Source organism: Typopeltis vanoorti, chromosome 4 (genome assembly GCF_054136105.1).
Source record: "Typopeltis vanoorti isolate ZY-2024b chromosome 4, IOZ_Tvanoo_1.0, whole genome shotgun sequence".
Lineage (NCBI taxonomy): Eukaryota > Metazoa > Arthropoda > Arachnida > Uropygi > Thelyphonidae > Typopeltis > Typopeltis vanoorti.
Window position 1 is genome coordinate 75,885,847 of NC_143552.1, and position 17,877 is coordinate 75,903,723.

Sequence of the window (17,877 nt, forward strand, 5' to 3'; positions counted from 1 at the left end):
AATTCATATGGAATAAGAGAGAAATTAGTCGGAACACTAAATTAGCTGTATACAAGACAGTGTTTAGAACAGTTTTAACTTATGGATATGACAGCTTGGTCAGAAGTAAAACACTTGACCAAAGACTAGAGACCACAGATATGAGAGTCCTGAGAAAGATTATAGGCATGAACAGATGGCATCAATGGCAACATCATGTTAAAAATGAGGATATTAGGAAAGAACTGGACATTGTCAGTATCCAGGAATGCGTTAGCAGAGCTAATCTCAGGTGGTATGGTCACTTAAACAGAATGGGCGAAGAAAGATTAGCAAAACAAGTGTTCTCTGCCAGGTTGGCAGCAAAAATGACCCAGAGGAAGACCGAGATATAGGTGGATTGATACGGTACAAAGTGTCGTAGACGATAGAAATATAAGATCTGATAATGTTGGAGTCTTGACAAGTAACAGACTGATTTGGCAGAAAATTGTAGATAGGAAATTAGTAATGATGTAATTTTTTTCATGTAGTACTATCATATCCTGTACCCCCCTTGAGAGTACATGGCAGGAATTTGATGATGATGATATATTATGAAGTACTATCAAGAGTATCCAGCACACTTTGAGGGTGCCTTTCAAGAATTTGATATTTGATGATACTGGAGATATATTAGCTTAAACCAGAAATACGGATGACTGTACAACATAATGAGATTTCATGCCTGCTGGGATGTCTCCCAGTTAGGAAATTGATAAAATAGTATCTTCTTATTCTTTGTTAAGATTTAATATTTTCTTATGTTAAATTTCATGATTAATAAAGTTATTAATTCATTAATAACTTTATTAATCATGAAATTGAACTTTATTAACTTTACTAACCACAGAATTGTAGCATATTTGGAATATACATATAACTGAAACAGCTGCATTTGTCACGTCTTGCATTTAAGTCAATTATATATTCCTTTATTATACTTTGAAAATCATAAATTTCTAATTCTAGTTTTGGATTTCCTTCTCCTGGATTATATACACTAAGAATATGAACAAAATATTTAACTCTGAAAAAAAATTTTTCAGACCTTAGAGTTACATTTTTTTTTTTTCAATATTTCCACCATTTCTGTGAGAATGTGTTGTTGTGGATGTAACAAATTTATCTTATTCAAAAGATCTCTATTGAGTGATGGTACCTCTTTTAGCATTTTTACACTTGTCTACATCCAAAATTTCATAAAATTCCATTAAGCCAAAATAGAATCATTACAATACATAGTTTTGATGTATTCTATACTTTTCTGATCCTGACAAAGGTATGATTACCAAAACTAAGGTGGAATTTTGAAAACATTCCAAATATCGTTTATATAAAATCCGTCCAGACAGAATTACAGAATAACTTGCCGACATTACAAGTAAACTTGTGCATTTTGCAAAAACAAACTAAAAACACGAAAGTAGGATATCATTCATGCTAATCTGCATAAGCAATATCCGAATTAGCACTCAATTCTTTCCCAAAATATCGAGCAGTGACCGAAACAGTACTAAACAGGGTCATTATATGATATAAATGAAAATACAAATGAAATAGAAATTTTGAGATTTGTTTTAAGTCATCAATTAGACTGCACTTTAGATGAGGAACTGGACTTGAGGACTTCATGAACTTCTGAAGACTCACATTCATGGTCTATGATCCACTGGTTGTATTAATAGAGTGGTACTGGAAGTTGTAAAAGCTCATTTGAAAACACAACATACTCAAGCATTTGACCACATGCATATAATCTGCATGAAGTGCACTAAATGAATGCTAGTGATAATGTGGTAATGGCTGCTCTAGACAATTATCAAACGAGCACAACGATGAAACATCAGTAAAGAGCACAATGTTATGTGAGGTGTTCTCTACTTAATACTGCTCTCTTAGTACTCCTCAAGCATTAACATTAAGAGGACAGCATTAAGAAGGTTTATTCTTTGTGGGTGGTATAGAGGTGGTTAAATTTTTTAATCTGGTCTGTCTGCTTTTGTTAAAAGCTTTGGTGAAACTGGTGTTGATCATTTTATCTAAAACTTGCCAAATTTCCTCATCTAAAGAGCTGGATAGATCCATGAACAGTTCATAACATTGTGAGCCAATTTGACTAAGCACAAATCTTGTGTGATGTAACCTTTCACGAATGAGGAGCATCGATGTCTTGAAATAAATATTTTTAGCTTGTCTAGTATTGAAAAGAGGTTTAAGATGTAAAAACTTAGGAATTATGCAGTTATCACAGCAACGTTTTAAAAAAGTGAGATGGTTTAGTAACCTTGCCTTTTTACATTTTAGGATTTCAAAACGGCGTACCTTGATTTTCGTATCACCATTGACTCTATTCATCATGAAGGTTGTTTTCTTGATCATATATTAGTAAATAATAATATTTGGTTAACCGATCAAGTGTTGATCAATTTTATTAATTTACTGGACCAACTAGTTTCGCCACACTTATCTGTTGGCTTCTTCAGGGCACTTACATATAGGTTTAAACACTCTCACAATTATGCGTAACTGCAAACTGACAAGAATAAAAACTGACTGGAATAATTACAAATAAAATAGTATCGAACGTGAGTGAAACGCGTATCGCGTGTACAAGATCAGCTAGCTGTTGCTGAGGAACCTTCTGTAGTTTGTATTAAAGTTCATTTCTTCCGTTTTTAAGGCTCTGATTAGGGTTTTTCATATCTCTGGGAGTATTAGGCCTTGATTTCTGTTAAGGTTCACAGTAGAACGGGCGACTGTGGCTGCTTCTTTGAACATTCTTGAATGGTAATCTTCCTCTAAGTAAGGGGAACAGCTTTTGTCCCACTCGATGACATGGTTAGTTGTGGAGAAATGAGACGATAGGCCAGAAATGTCCTGTCTGTTGTTTTTGACATAGCCAATGTGCTCCTTTTGCCTGATTTCGAGGCTTCTCGAAGTCTGTCCGATGTAATTAGAGCCACATGAGCATGGAATATTATAGACGCCAGCATATTTGTAGAAAGGATGGTTGTCTTTTGGAGATCTTAGTAGTTTACGAATAGTATCTATAGGCTGAAATGCTACTCTTATTTTGTGTTGTTTGAGGAGATTGGCGAGAATGTTGGAGATGCCACTTACATACGGAATTGCAATCGTTTTTATATATTGAATCTCTTCTTGTTCTCTTTGTGGTGGTTCAGAGAAAAGGATTTTATTGACTAGTCTTCTTGGATAGCCGTTCAAGTACAGATTGTTGGAAATAAATTTTAACTCATCTTGAAGGGTCTTGTTGTCCGTTGTGATGCAAATAGCTCTTTTCTTTAACATGTGTATAATGCTGAGTTTATGTGATATGTGGTGAGAGGAGTTAAAATGTAGGTAGCGACCTGTATTGGTCGGTTTTCTGTACACCGATAGATTTAAACTGCCATCAGTTTGTTTTTTGATTAAGATGTCTAAAAACGGAAGTTGTTTTTCTCTTTCATGTTCCAGAGTGAATTTAATAGAATGATGGAAAGCGTTGATCTTTTTGAGAAAATCATATATGTCATCTTTGTTATTGTTCCATATGATGAAGATATCATCCACATATCTAAACCAAATTTTAGGTCTAGGAAAAATTTGTGATAGGATTTTGTTTTCTAAGTCATCCATAAAGAGGTCAGCACATGAAGGTGAGAGTGGGCTTCCCATTGCCAAGCCTGTTAACTGTTGATAGATTTTACTTTTCCAAGAAAAATAATTGGAGTTTAGGCAGTGAGCAAACAATACGGTTATATCTCGTGGGAACAAGGTACTTAAGATGTCAATGACCTCTACTACGGGAACGTTTGTAAAGAGAGAGGTGACATCTAAGCTGGCTAGAAGATCATTATCCGGTATCTTGATGTTTTTTTAGCTTTTCTACGAAATGTCCAGAGTTTTTGATGTAACTCTCTGACTTGTGGATGCATTGCTGTAGGAGTTTTGAGAGATGTTTTGACAATAAGTAGGTGGGCGAGTTGATTGCATCAACGATTGGGCGTAAAGGAATACCCTCTTTGTGCACTTTTGGAACTCCATAGAGTCTCGGAGTTAAAGGATGCATCGATTTTATTTTTTTTTTAATCAAGTCTGTTGGCCAGTTAGATAAATTGCGTAGTAATTCGTTAGTATCATTGTGATTTTTTAATGTTGGATCTTTTGTTAAAAGACGGTAAACAGACAAGTCAGAAAGTAGATTGTTAACTTTGTCTTCATAGTCCTTTGAGTTCAGTATCACAGTACTGTTTCCTTTATCTGCTTTAAGTATTATGATGTCTTTGTTGTTTTTTAAATCACGAATAGTTCTTTTATCCAGTGATGAGAAGTTTTGTTTTGTGGAATAGGGTGTGGAAAGTATTATGCAACTTTTTAATCTTAGATCATTTGCTGTGTGAGGCGGTAATAATGAGAATCCTTTTTCTAGACTACAGATGAAATCTATCTTGGGAATCTGTTGTGGAGCTATTGCATAGTTGAAACCCTTTTTGAGAATGTCGATTTCAGGTTTCTTTAAGATGTGGTTTGAAAAATTAAGAATAACCTGGTTGTCTGGTAGAGAAGGTTTAGACTCATTGTGGGTGGTATAGAGGTGGTTAAATTTTTTAATCTGGGTCTGTCTGCTTTTGTTAAAAGCTTTGGTGAAACTGGTGTTGATCATTTTATCTAAGACTTGCCAAATTTCCTCATCTAAAGAGCTGGATGAGGAAATTTGATGAGGAAATTTGGCAAGTCTTAGATAAAATGATCAACACCAGTTTCACCAAAGCTTTTAACAAAAGCAGACAGACCCAGATTAAAAAATTTAACCACCTCTATACCACCCACAATGAGTCTAAACCTTCTCTACCAGACAACCAGGTTATTCTTAATTTTTCAAACCACATCTTAAAGAAACCTGAAATCGACATTCTCAAAAAGGGTTTCAACTATGCAATAGCTCCACAACAGATTCCCAAGATAGATTTCATCTGTAGTCTAGAAAAAGGATTCTCATTATTACCGCCTCACACAGCAAATGATCTAAGATTAAAAAGTTGCATAATACTTTCCACACCCTATTCCACAAAACAAAACTTCTCATCACTGGATAAAAGAACTATTCGTGATTTAAAAAACAACAAAGACATCATAATACTTAAAGCAGATAAAGGAAACAGTACTGTGATACTGAACTCAAAGGACTATGAAGACAAAGTTAACAATCTACTTTCTGACTTGTCTGTTTACCGTCTTTTAACAAAAGATCCAACATTAAAAAATCACAATGATACTAACGAATTACTACGCAATTTATCTAACTGGCCAACAGACTTGATTAAAAAAAAATAAAATCGATGCATCCTTTAACTCCGAGACTCTATGGAGTTCCAAAAGTGCACAAAGAGGGTATTCCTTTACGCCCAATCGTTGATGCAATCAACTCGCCCACCTACTTATTGTCAAAACATCTCTCAAAACTCCTACAGCAATGCATCCACAAGTCAGAGAGTTACATCAAAAACTCTGGACATTTCGTAGAAAAGCTAAAAAAACATCAAGATACCGGATAATGATCTTCTAGCCAGCTTAGATGTCACCTCTCTCTTTACAAACGTTCCCGTAGTAGAGGTCATTGACATCTTAAGTACCTTGTTCCCACGAGATATAACCGTATTGTTTGCTCACTGCCTAAACTTCAATTATTTTTCTTGGAAAAGTAAAATCTATCAACAGTTAACAGGCTTGGCAATGGGAAGCCCACTCTCACCTTCATGTGCTGACCTCTTTATGGATGACTTAGAAAACAAAATCCTATCACAAATTTTTCCTAGACCTAAAATTTGGTTTAGATATGTGGATGATATCTTCATCATATGGAACAATAACAAAGATGACATATATGATTTTCTCAAAAAGATCAACGCTTTCCATCATTCTATTAAATTCACTCTGGAACATGAAAGAGAAAAACAACTTCCGTTTTTAGACATCTTAATCAAAAAACAAACTGATGGCAGTTTAAATCTATCGGTGTACAGAAAACCGACCAATACAGGTCGCTACCTACATTTTAACTCCTCTCACCACATATCACATAAACTCAGCATTATACACATGTTAAAGAAAAGAGCTATTTGCATCACAACGGACAACAAGACCCTTCAAGATGAGTTAAAATTTATTTCCAACAATCTGTACTTGAACGGCTATCCAAGAAGACTAGTCAATAAAATCCTTTTCTCTGAACCACCACAAAGAGAACAAGAAGAGATTCAATATATAAAAACGATTGCAATTCCGTATGTAAGTGGCATCTCCAACATTCTCGCCAATCTCCTCAAACAACACAAAATAAGAGTAGCATTTCAGCCTATAGATACTATTCGTAAACTACTAAGATCTCCAAAAGACAACCATCCTTTCTACAAATATGCTGGCGTCTATAATATTCCATGCTCATGTGGCTCTAATTACATCGGACAGACTTCGAGAAGCCTCGAAATCAGGCAAAAGGAGCACATTGGCTATGTCAAAAACAACAGACAGGACATTTCTGGCCTATCGTCTCATTTCTCCACAACTAACCATGTCATCGAGTGGGACAAAAGCTGTTCCCCTTACTTAGAGGAAGATTACCATTCAAGAATGTTCAAAGAAGCAGCCACAGTCGCCCGTTCTACTGTGAACCTTAACAGAAATCAAGGCCTAATACTGTGAACTTTAATACCAACTACAGAAGGTTCCTCAGCAACAGCTAGCTGATCTTGTACACGCGATACGCGTTTCACTCACGTTCGATACTACTTTATTTGTAATTATTCCAGTCAGTTTTTATTCTTGTCAGTTTGCAGTTACGCATAATTGTGAGAGTGTTTAAACCTATATGTAAGTGCCCTGAAGAAGCCAACAGATAAGTGTGGCGAAACTAGTTGGTCCAGTAAATTAATAAAATTGATCAACACTTGATCGGTTAACCAAATATTATTATTTACTAATATATGATCAAGAAAACAACCTTCATGATGAATAGAGTCAATGGTGATACGAAAATCAAGGTACGCCGTTTTGAAATCCTAAAATGTAAAAAGGCAAGGTTACTAAACCATCTCAGTTTTTTAAAACGTTGCTGTGATAACTGCATAATTCCTAAGTTTTTACATCTTAAACCTCTTTTCAATACTAGACAAGCTAAAAATATTTATTTCAAGACATCGATGCTCCTCATTCGTGAAAGGTTACATCACACAAGATTTGTGCTTAGTCAAATTGACTCACAATGTTATGAACTGTTCATGGATCTATGCAGCTCTTTAGATGAGGAAATTTGGCAAGTCTTAGATAAAATGATCAACACCAGTTTCACCAAAGGTTTATTTTTATTACTGTGCTCTTAATAAAGTCCTGCAGTACTGTAATACAATGTGATACTTCTATTTTAGTAATTCCTTCTTGAGAATCTTCATTAGGGGCAAATCTATAATGCACAAATAACACTGTGGAAAATATAATTTCAGTTTCTCAAACTTAAATTTAAGTTTTATTTTAAAATTAAATTTTTAAACATTAAAAAAAAAAAAAAAACAGTGAATTTTCTTTAGAACAGCACTATGCCTATGGAGTTTTGCTTAGATATTTTCAGGAGTTCATGATGTGAATTTATTATAATGGTGTTTATTATAATAAGAGCAGTGGCGGCTCGTGGATTGAAATCAAGGGGGGTGCTGCAACTTTTGAAATATACATACATACTGTAAGTACAGTGTATACGTGTTTGGATAAAATATCAAAATTATGGTAAAAAATTTTTAAAAAATGAAACATTTAAAAATATTGTTTATTATCAATAAAATTATACAGTTTAGTATAATTCAAAATTACTTAAAAATAAAATCCATTCCTTTAATTGTAATTAAAGGAATGGATTTAAAATTTTTGGACATTACAATTAAATCCTTGAATTGTAATGTCCAAATATTTAAAGAGATGGAGTAAACATGATAAGCACTATGAACACTTTACTACTGGTGCAAACTGCATATAACAACAGTGGAACTGCACGACAGAAAGTGCCACATTACGCTAATAGCTCGCAACTCACTATGATGTGCGTATGGTTGCACACGTAGCATTATGACACTGTGGTAAACACAGTGCTGCTAGCTTCCTAAGTGCTTCAAGATGGATTTTTATTATTTTTTATACAAAATAAGAGAATTGTATAGGATTGTTGATGATAAAATTAAATATTACAAGCAAATATAAATAAATTGATAAATATATTTATATATCGAGAAAAATTGGGGGTGCTGCAGTTCTGCAGTGCTTATGCACGAGCAGCCCTGATTTTTTGATTTTTTTTTTTTTTGCATAAAACTAAGTTACTTTATTCATAGAAAGTTACTGCATCTAATTAACAAAACTACAAACTACAAAGAATACTAGCTATAGTACCCAATATTAAAATACTTTCTGAATGAGTGACTACTTATGCTAAAATATTTTCTTAAATCCTAGAGAAACCTTTTATTTTAAAATTATGTTTTCTAGTATGTAATTCCTGAGAAAAGAAAATATCTCAAAATTCAACTTGTTCAATCTCTTAAAAGCTTTATAAATCAATCAAATCTCCCCTCCCTATTTATCTGTCTTGTCTCTCAGAGCTACAACTTGCAAAATATGACTTCACTAAGTAGCTCCTCATTCCAGAGAAATCTGGCTCCTCTACTCTGTAGATTCTCCAGCATGTCTGTATTCTTTCCATGATAGGGAATCCAAATTTGACTACAATAACTTTCAAATGAGGCCTAATCATTGTTTTGTACAAAAGAATAATCACATCTGTGTCTGCAAATTTATGCAAGAATCCTACTTACAATCCTAGTTGCTTTGGTACACTGTTTAGAAAATGCAGAAGATGAAAAGGACCATCTTGCGCTGTTTTCAGTTTATTCTTATCCCAATAGTAAATTACTCTCGGATTGAATATTAGGTGAAAGAGCTATTAACATTTAATTCTCAATATTCTATATATTAACTGCTATTCCTCAGACCAACAAAATATCCTATTTGAGTTAGCCTGAAAGAATAACTGTAGATCCATATTAATTACCTTGCCCACTTTGTCATCTGCAAATTCAAACATTAAACTCTCTTAATTCCATAATCAACATCAGTGATAAAAATCAAGAACAGTGAATCTCAACTGACCTTTGGGTCCACGCCAGTTACCAGAGCCCAATCAAAGAAACATTCAAATTCTGTCTTCCTTCTCTGTATCACTATCATCCTAACCACTTCAGTATCTCGATGCAATGTTTCCCCCGATTTAAAAAGCAGTGTGTAGTACAGTATCAAATTACAGTATCCTTGCAGGCATTTAAGCTCAATGGCCTGCTGTAGTCTTATTCCATCTTTTCCTTGGTCATCCTTGACTTCTTTTTCTCCAACTGAGCTGTATTAGAGTATCTTTTTGGATAGTCTTGAACTGTCTATTCTTTCAATATGTTCAATCCACTTCTTTCGGTATTTTTATACTTTGTCCAATACTAAGTATTTTTACTTCCTCAGATATTTCTGTGTGCTACTTTTTTCCCCCACAGAGTATAGCCTGCTGTCCTTTGTGGGAATTTTAAACTATCTGATCAAATGTATCCAGACACCCCTCTGTAATTCGTAAACTGACATCTAGATGTCACTATGACCTCATTTACCAGTATAAAAGGAGGCACGGAGCTGTATATTGTTCAGTGATAAGCATGAGCAGAATGAATAGGTCAAGGGAGATCATGACTTCAAACGTAAACTAGTTGTTGGTTGCCACATTAGTAAGAAATCTTAGACATTTCAACCCTCCTCAAGTTGCCCAAGTGAACAGTTGGTGATGTGATTGTGAAGTGGAAAAGTGAAGGCACAACCGCAACAAAACCATGGTCAGGTAGGCCACATTTAATGACAGACAAGGACCGTTGAAGAAGATGATTCGTGGAAATCGCCAGACATCAAGTGAAACAATCACCTGGGAGTTTCGCAGTGCTACTAACTGTCCAGTCAGCACCATGACTGTGTGTGTCAACAGTTAAGAGAAATGACGTTCCATGGTTGAGCAGCTGTCCATAAACCAAACATTCCTCCTGTGAACACTAAGCACCGCCTGCAGTGGTGTAAAGAGTGACGCCAATGGACAGTGGACAACTGGAAACGTGTGATTTGAAGTGATGAATCATGCTTTACTATATGGCAGTCTGATGGGAGGGTCTGGGTATGGCAAATGCCTGGAGAACAATTCCTGCAAGTGTGTGTAGTGCCAACAGTGAAATTTGGAGGAGCTGGCATTTAAAGTGTGGGGGGTTCTTTTCATGGAATGGACTGGCCCTCTCATAACATTACACGGAAATCTAAATGTGGAAGGGTACAAGGACATTTTGACCTGTTGCATGCTGTCTACAGTAGAAGATCAATTTAGTGATGACTATTGTCTGTATCACCGTAAAGCAAGGTCTGTGAGGGAATGGTCTGTGGACAATAACGTTCCAGAAATGGACTGGCCAGCCCAGACCACTGACCTGAGTCCCAGAGCACACCTTTGATATGAATTAGAATGCCGACTTCGCTCCAGACCCAAACGACCCACATCACAAACTGCTCTGGCTACAGCTCTTCAGGAAAAATGGGCTGCCATTCCTCCAGAGACGTTCCAACACCTGGTAGAAAGTCACCCCGGCAGAGTTAGAGCTGTCATAAAAGCAAAGGGTGGACCCATTCCGTATTAATGTCCACTACTGAAAGTGTGTCACAGGGAAAGTCTGATTGCAGTTTCAAGTAGGCGTCTGGATACTTTTGATCAGATAGTGTATTTCTCCAGTTTCTATTCTTTTCTACGTGTTTATAGTCCATAATTCACTTGTGTACAATAGAGAAGATCTTGCTAAAACTTTATGAACTCTTATTCTTGTATGCATTTGGACTTGATTAGGTTTGAAAATATTAATGATCATCCCTGTTATATTCAAAAACTTTGAAATTTTGATATCAATATCAGTTTCTTTTGTATATGATACAGCACACCAAGGCATTTGAAGCAAATTAATTTGTTCTAAAATTTTATTTTCAATCATGATTTTACTTCTGACTGGAGATGGTTCTTTAAAAGCCATAATTTTTGTTTAATCTGTTGATATTTGCATTTCGCATTCTTTAGCAATTAATTATGTTTAAGGAGTATATTGATCTTCAGAGTTCATCTTCACTTCTTGCTATAATTATCTAGTCATCTGCAAACAAAAAGGGTATTAAATATAGTTCCACGATTCAGTTTAAATATGGGTTTTACATTTTCTTAATTTCTTTACTATTTCATCTATATAGATATTGAATAATGGTGTTGACAATGAAAATCCTTGACAGACTCACCAGTTTATTGATTTCTATTTAACTTTTTCATTAATTCTTAGTTAATTAGTTGTTTTGATAGATGTTAATGCTGCAAGCAGCTGATTTGGAAAGTTAGGATTCGTGAGTATGATCCACAGTTCGTTCCTTAAACTGTCAAAGGTTTTCTGATAATCTACAAATACTATGTATGTTTCTACGTTGAATTCACAATGCTTCTCCATTAAGCTTTTTAATGTAAAAGCAGGGTCAATGCATGATTGTCCCTTTTCAAAGCCATCTACAGGGAATTTTACTGATTCACTTTGTTATATTGCTTGTTGGATTTCTTGTAATGTTAATTCTTCTGCTGTATAATTAGAAGTTAGCATGATATCAGTTTTAGTTCCATTATTATCATACCTTAAATTTTGGAAGAGGTCCAGTCGGTTTTTCTCTTTGATTATTTCAAGTTTCACTTTTTCTTTGAACTCCTTATTCATATATCTTAGAATTCTGTATATATTTGGTCTCTTCGCTGTAAGATCTCTTTCCAATTTTGCTATGAAGTGATTCATGTTTCTCTATTCTTTTTCTGGCTTTTTTTTTTTTTTTGCTATTGCCCTTTTATGATTAATTTCTGCTTCTAGTGATCTTGGGTTTATCCATTATTTATAAGCTTCTTTCTCTCTTATTACTGCTTCAATGTTGTCATCCCAGTTTATTATTCCTCTTCTCCATTTCCATTTATTTTTTGTTCCAAGGTATTCTAATGCTGCATTTATTAACGTTTTCTTAAATTATTTTATTCTATCATCATTTCTTTTATTTGCTGTAGTTTTTCATTTATTCTTTGCAAATAAAGCAGTTAATACTTTTATCATCCAAGAGTTTAACTCTTAAAAGATTAATGGGGGATTTCTCTTTGCACTGATTTAATTAATTTTAAACCATTGTAAAATTCGACGTAGCTTAAAATTTTACAAGCACTTTAAATCGACTTTTACAGAGGTCACATCTCAAAAGATAATGTTATAAAGTGTTATAGAAAGGGTTATAAAAATAACCTTGTATGTCTCTGCACAAAGAATGATAAAAGCCAATAATCAGATTGGAATTAGCTTGCTAAAAGTTTGTAAACAGAGAACGTCCAAATTTGGTAAAAACAAGAGTAATGCTTTGTCATCAGAAATTTTATATTATTGCTCTGACTTTGTGTATAAGAAACTTTTGTTTACGAGCGCTGTATGTGACCTCCTTCAAGGTCAATGTTAAAAGGATCGGCACTGATCAGACAAGGTTCCGTTATAGGACAAAATGGATTGTTGGAGTGCACTTAGGAGAAGAAAGAAATAGTCGGTGTTAGTAACAGATCAAGGAGTCGTGCCAAATTCTTCAGGGGTCTCAACTTTTCATGCAAGGTTCCGAAGGAGGAGGAATAAAAGGTGACAGCAAGAACATTGAATATCGGCAGTCAACTATCGAGGACATGACTATTCAGAGGTCGGAAGGAAGAGAAGGGCGCCAGTCCACCAGAAGCCAAGAAGTCGTCTAAACCTATGACGCAGCAGCAGAAGGTTGTCGGGAGTTAGTGACCGAGGAGTGGATTTCAGTATCGGAGAAGAATGCAAACATTCCATATGTTGGATCACCTCGCCCAAGCCCATGAATGCAGGAAATCTGCGTTCCAGATCCCGCAACATTCCTGATGAGACACTGGTGATACGAGACACTGTAGGAAGAAATCCAAAGCCTGAGACGAAAGAAAAGTTTAGGACTACAGAATGAAACCTTGAATAAGTGCGCGACAAAGATGCCAAAAATTATGCGAGTTGTAGCATTTCTATTTCTATTTTGAAATATTCTCACTTTTTCCTTAAATACTCAGTTTCTTTATATTTTGTATATGTTGTAACAGCTTGATCAGCATTCTCCACTGCAAAAAAACTCCTACTTGAAATTCAAAAAATTGAGGTTCACTCACATGAAACAATTACTGCATTCCAATAGTATTTTTCCCACATTATCTTGTTTTGCTATTCTTCAGTTTCCTTTGTCCTCATGCTCTGTAATCCAAAGCAGATGGTAACAGCCCTCTTCCTAATTTACAACAGTTGAATAGGGTTATCTAGTTCCCATTGCTAATATGCATTGTACTGCAAAAATTTCGTTGTCATTTCAAACCACCCTGATAATAGCTCTGTTATATGCTATAAGTAGTGTAAAATTGTAAAACATAAAATACATAATAAATTAAATCTTATGCTTTATAGAAAGTGGGAGTAAAAAATGCATAAACTTTTCACATTTGATAGTCACACCAAAGCTCTACAAAATATGTCACTTTCTTGTGACACCAAGCAGATTGCATTCAATGAGCCTTCTACCATATATTTAAAAATACTGTGAAACACAAAAATCAAAAAATGATTAATGTGAAATTAATGTGAAGTTAACAGGTAATCATGGATGTAACCAGGATTAGGCAAGGTGTACGAGAGGATGTTGAACATATTCCAACACCACGTAATCTCAAGCAAGCAAATCAGAGAAGTGAACTTCAAACAGTAAAGTTAATTTATATATATAAGGGTGGTCTGAAAAGTTCTCGCCCTAACAATGAAAAAATGAATTTATAATTTCAAAATGATTTTTATTTTTCAACATAATCTCCCTTAAGACTAATTTATTCCAACAATACTCCAGCACCATTATTCCATCCCTGTAGTGGTTCCTAGTAAGATCTGCAAAATATCTGTGAAGAAAAACACTGACCAGTGAGAAAGAGTTTTAGTTTTGGAAAGAGATAGAGGTCACAGAGAGCCAAATCTGGGGAATAGGGTGGATGCTCCAACAATTCACAGTGCAGATCCCTTAATTTTCCTATTGCCATAAGACATTTGTGGGCAGGTGCATTGTCCTGATGAAAGATGATTTTTTCTTCTTCTGCAAACCGGATCTTTCTTAACGAATTTTTTCGTCTACTCTGGTTAAAAGATTGGAATAATATTCCCTGATTATTGTTTTACCTTTTCAAGATAATTAATAAACAAAATGCCTTTAGCATCCCAAAACACTGATGTCAGGACCTTTCCTGCAGATGGAACCGAATTTGTCTTCTTTAGCATTGAACAACCGGCTTCTGTCCACTGTTTTGACTGCTGTTTGGATTCTGCCATGTAATGGTGAATCTAAGTCTCATCCATAGTAATAAATCGATGCACAAAATCAGTTTTATTCTTGTTAAAATACTCCAAGTACTGTTCAGAGATTTTCGTCTGAGTGTGTTTTGATCTACTGTGAGCAAGTGTGGCAACCGTGTTGCGCAAAGCTTTTTCATTTGCAATTCTTCATGCAAAATATATCCTACACGTTCTTTTGAAATGTCTATAGTCTCTGCAATTTCAAGCTCTTTGATTCGCCAGTCATCCAATACCATATCATGCACTTGATCAATGATTTCTGGTGTTGTTACACTTTTTGGACATCCTTCATGTGGATCATCTTCAAGGCTGGTACAGCCACATTTAAACTCGGCAGCCCATTTTTTAATTGTAAAAAATGAAAGAGAAGAGTGCCCATAAACTTTTATGAACTTCGAATGAATTTCTTTTGCTGTTAAATCTTCTTTTACAAAGAATTTTATAACCGCACGATGCTCAATTTTATCCATTTCAAGGGATGCAGACAACACTTTTTCTTCAGACAGCTGTATAAAACAAACTACTTGATAGAATGACTTGCAATTTTACATGGATGATTATGACAGATGTACCAACTTACAAAAAAAATCTTACCGATAGTGCTGCCATCTACGGTCGAGGCTGAGATCTTTTCAGACCACCCTCATATAGTAGGACTTTTTTTTTTTTTCAAAATTAAACAAAGTATCAAAATAATAAAGAATATAAAATTATATATACCTGGTGATTTATTCATACAGACAACAGCTGCTCCAAGTTCTTCTGAATCATCAGCCAATTCACTAATGTCAGAATAATCTACAGCAGCAATTGATTTAACGTTCCAGTCTGAAAATATTAAGAACAGAGCTATGAAATTAATAAATGAGTATATTCATCAAATGCAAGTAAAAAAGTAAACGACCTGATGCTAATAAACTACAATTACCAACAGTCCAATATTAGCTCAAGTTATAATCATGATTCATATTAAAATTTTGGACACCATGAGATCACCAAGCACTAACTAAAGTTATCTGTGCCTCTGCAGTAAAAGAGGCATATCCTACCTACCTACAGCTTGTTAATAACTTTAATCCAACAACATATGAATATATCGAGAAATCCGTTTAAAAAAGACAAATGTTCACACAGACACAAGCAAACACGCACACATTCAAACACTCCATAGCCATGAACTGTATGGCAACAGTTTATCATACACAAGTACCCTCTATCAAGCTCTTTGTTATTTCTATTTAAGTTCTGATTACTATCACATCCTCACCTTTGAGTGTAAAGGGTTTTTTCGCTTTATGAAAATATAGAATTCTAAAAGTAGAAACAAGATATTAACAATTATATCGTATATAGTAAAATTTTGACCTTGTGTGCATTTCCAGTTCTGTTTAGTCACAACTTTACTCAACAAATAAATTTCAGACAAGAGCAACATGCCCCCAACCGCTATCATCTTTTGCTTAAAATCTGGCCCTCATGATCAAAATAGTCACATAGTTATAAGACAACTTCTATGATATTTTTTACATAATGAGACATCAAGTATCAACATTCCTACTTTATGTCCAACTCCAATGGGAAATTTCTAATTAGATGTAGTTGTGGATTTGCTTTTGAGGTGAAAATCGGAAAATCCAACTCTACCCAAAAATGATCATTGCTGAAGGAGGGAGGGGCCAATGAATAAGCCCTATACTGATTATATACACTGTGGCCAAACCAATACGCATAAGAAAACTCCCTACCTTATGCATATGCATATTCACATTTAATTAAGCGATAATTCTGTTAGGGGGTGCTTAAGGATCAAAGCTGTATAACTGAGAGCAGACCTCCACATAGCCTTTAAAGGAATGCAGAGAACCAATCAGGGCTTCTAACCTAATGTCCAATCCTCACCTTCTCGTGATGCATCCTGTTGGGTATCTACTTGGATACTGAACGAACGAGGATGAGCTGGAAATTTGGGATTTAGGTGACCAAATTGTATTCTTATTGGTTAAACCAAAATAAAAAATGATGGTACAATACCACAAAATTTCATGCTGGCTGAGGCGTCACCCGGTTAAACAAGCTTCCCGTTGTTTCCACCAGGGAACCAGGGCGAACAGCTAAAAGTCAGATACTGGAACAAATCTGAAAACAAACCCCAAACTCAACATCACCAGAATTAAAGATCGGTACTATCAACATAAGAAGCATCAATGGCAAAGAAATGGAGCTAACTGAGGAAATAGATAAGTACCAGATCGACATAATAGGGATGACTGAAACAAAAAAGACAAAAACTGGTGAGATCTTTCTGAGCAATAAATACAAAATGTTATATCATGCCATGACAAATAAGGAAAAAGAAGGAGTAGCCATAGTATTCAACACAAAATACGAGGCTAATCTTCTTGAATGGCAGTCAGTCTCAAATAGAGTAATGTGGGCAAATATGAGAATGGGGAACTGGACAATGAGACTTATTTGTGCCTATGGTCCCACAGAAGGTTCTACTAAGGTAGAAGTGGTTGAATTTTTTGAGGCTTTAGAAAAAGTAACTGACACAATGAAAAAGGAAAAGTTGGTCATAGTTGGAGATCTAAATAGCAGAGTAGGAAATGATTGTGAGACATACAAAAATATTTTGGGAAAATTTGGAGAAAAGAGCAAAGCTAATAATAATGCCAAATATCTGTTGGATTCCTGCTCAGGACATCGACTGGTTATTACCAACCCCATGTTCCAACATAAAAATGTGCACAAATTCACATGGCGAGAAGAAGCAAGGAATAAAAAAAGTCTCTCACTGACTATGTTATTGTTGATAGTGATGTTTTCTCCCTGGTGCAGGACACCACAGTGTACAGAGGATTTGAAATTGGAAGTGATCACTATTTAGTGTTGAGCAGGATAAAATTGAATTTCATATTGAAAAGAATAACATGTAAGAAAGTTTTAAAGCGAATAAAAGTTGAGCAGCTCTCAGATGTGAACTGTAGACTAAAATACACAAAGATTATTGAAGAAAAAATGAAAGAGTTTGAGAACAGTAATCAAACCTTGGAGATTCAGTGGCAAACTCTGAAGAAAACATTGATTGATTCTGACAGAGAGGCATGTGGTGAGGTTGTCTGCAAGGATAAAAAAATCAGAACTCCCTGGTGGAGACAGGAGGTTAAAGAGGCAGTGAAGGAAAAGAAGAAAGCATATCAAAAGTTCCTGTCAAATAAGTCAGCTTTTGCTCTTGGAGAATACAGAGAATACCAGCTAAACAAAAGTCATGACCGGACTTTGGCAAGAATATAGAAAATAA

At 35.1% G+C, this 17,877-nt stretch overlaps 1 protein-coding gene across 1 annotated transcript in view; it reads right to left on the minus strand.

Annotated features, from left to right (window-relative positions):
- Positions 1-17,877, minus strand: part of LOC150107421 (transcription initiation factor TFIID subunit 1-like) — a 688,572-nt gene that overhangs the window by 589,923 nt on the left and 80,772 nt on the right. The window contains exon 6 of the mRNA XM_090391849.1: positions 15,297-15,404. Coding sequence (XP_090247975.1) covers positions 15,297-15,404 — 108 coding nt within the window. The remainder of the gene's footprint in view (positions 1-15,296; positions 15,405-17,877) is intronic.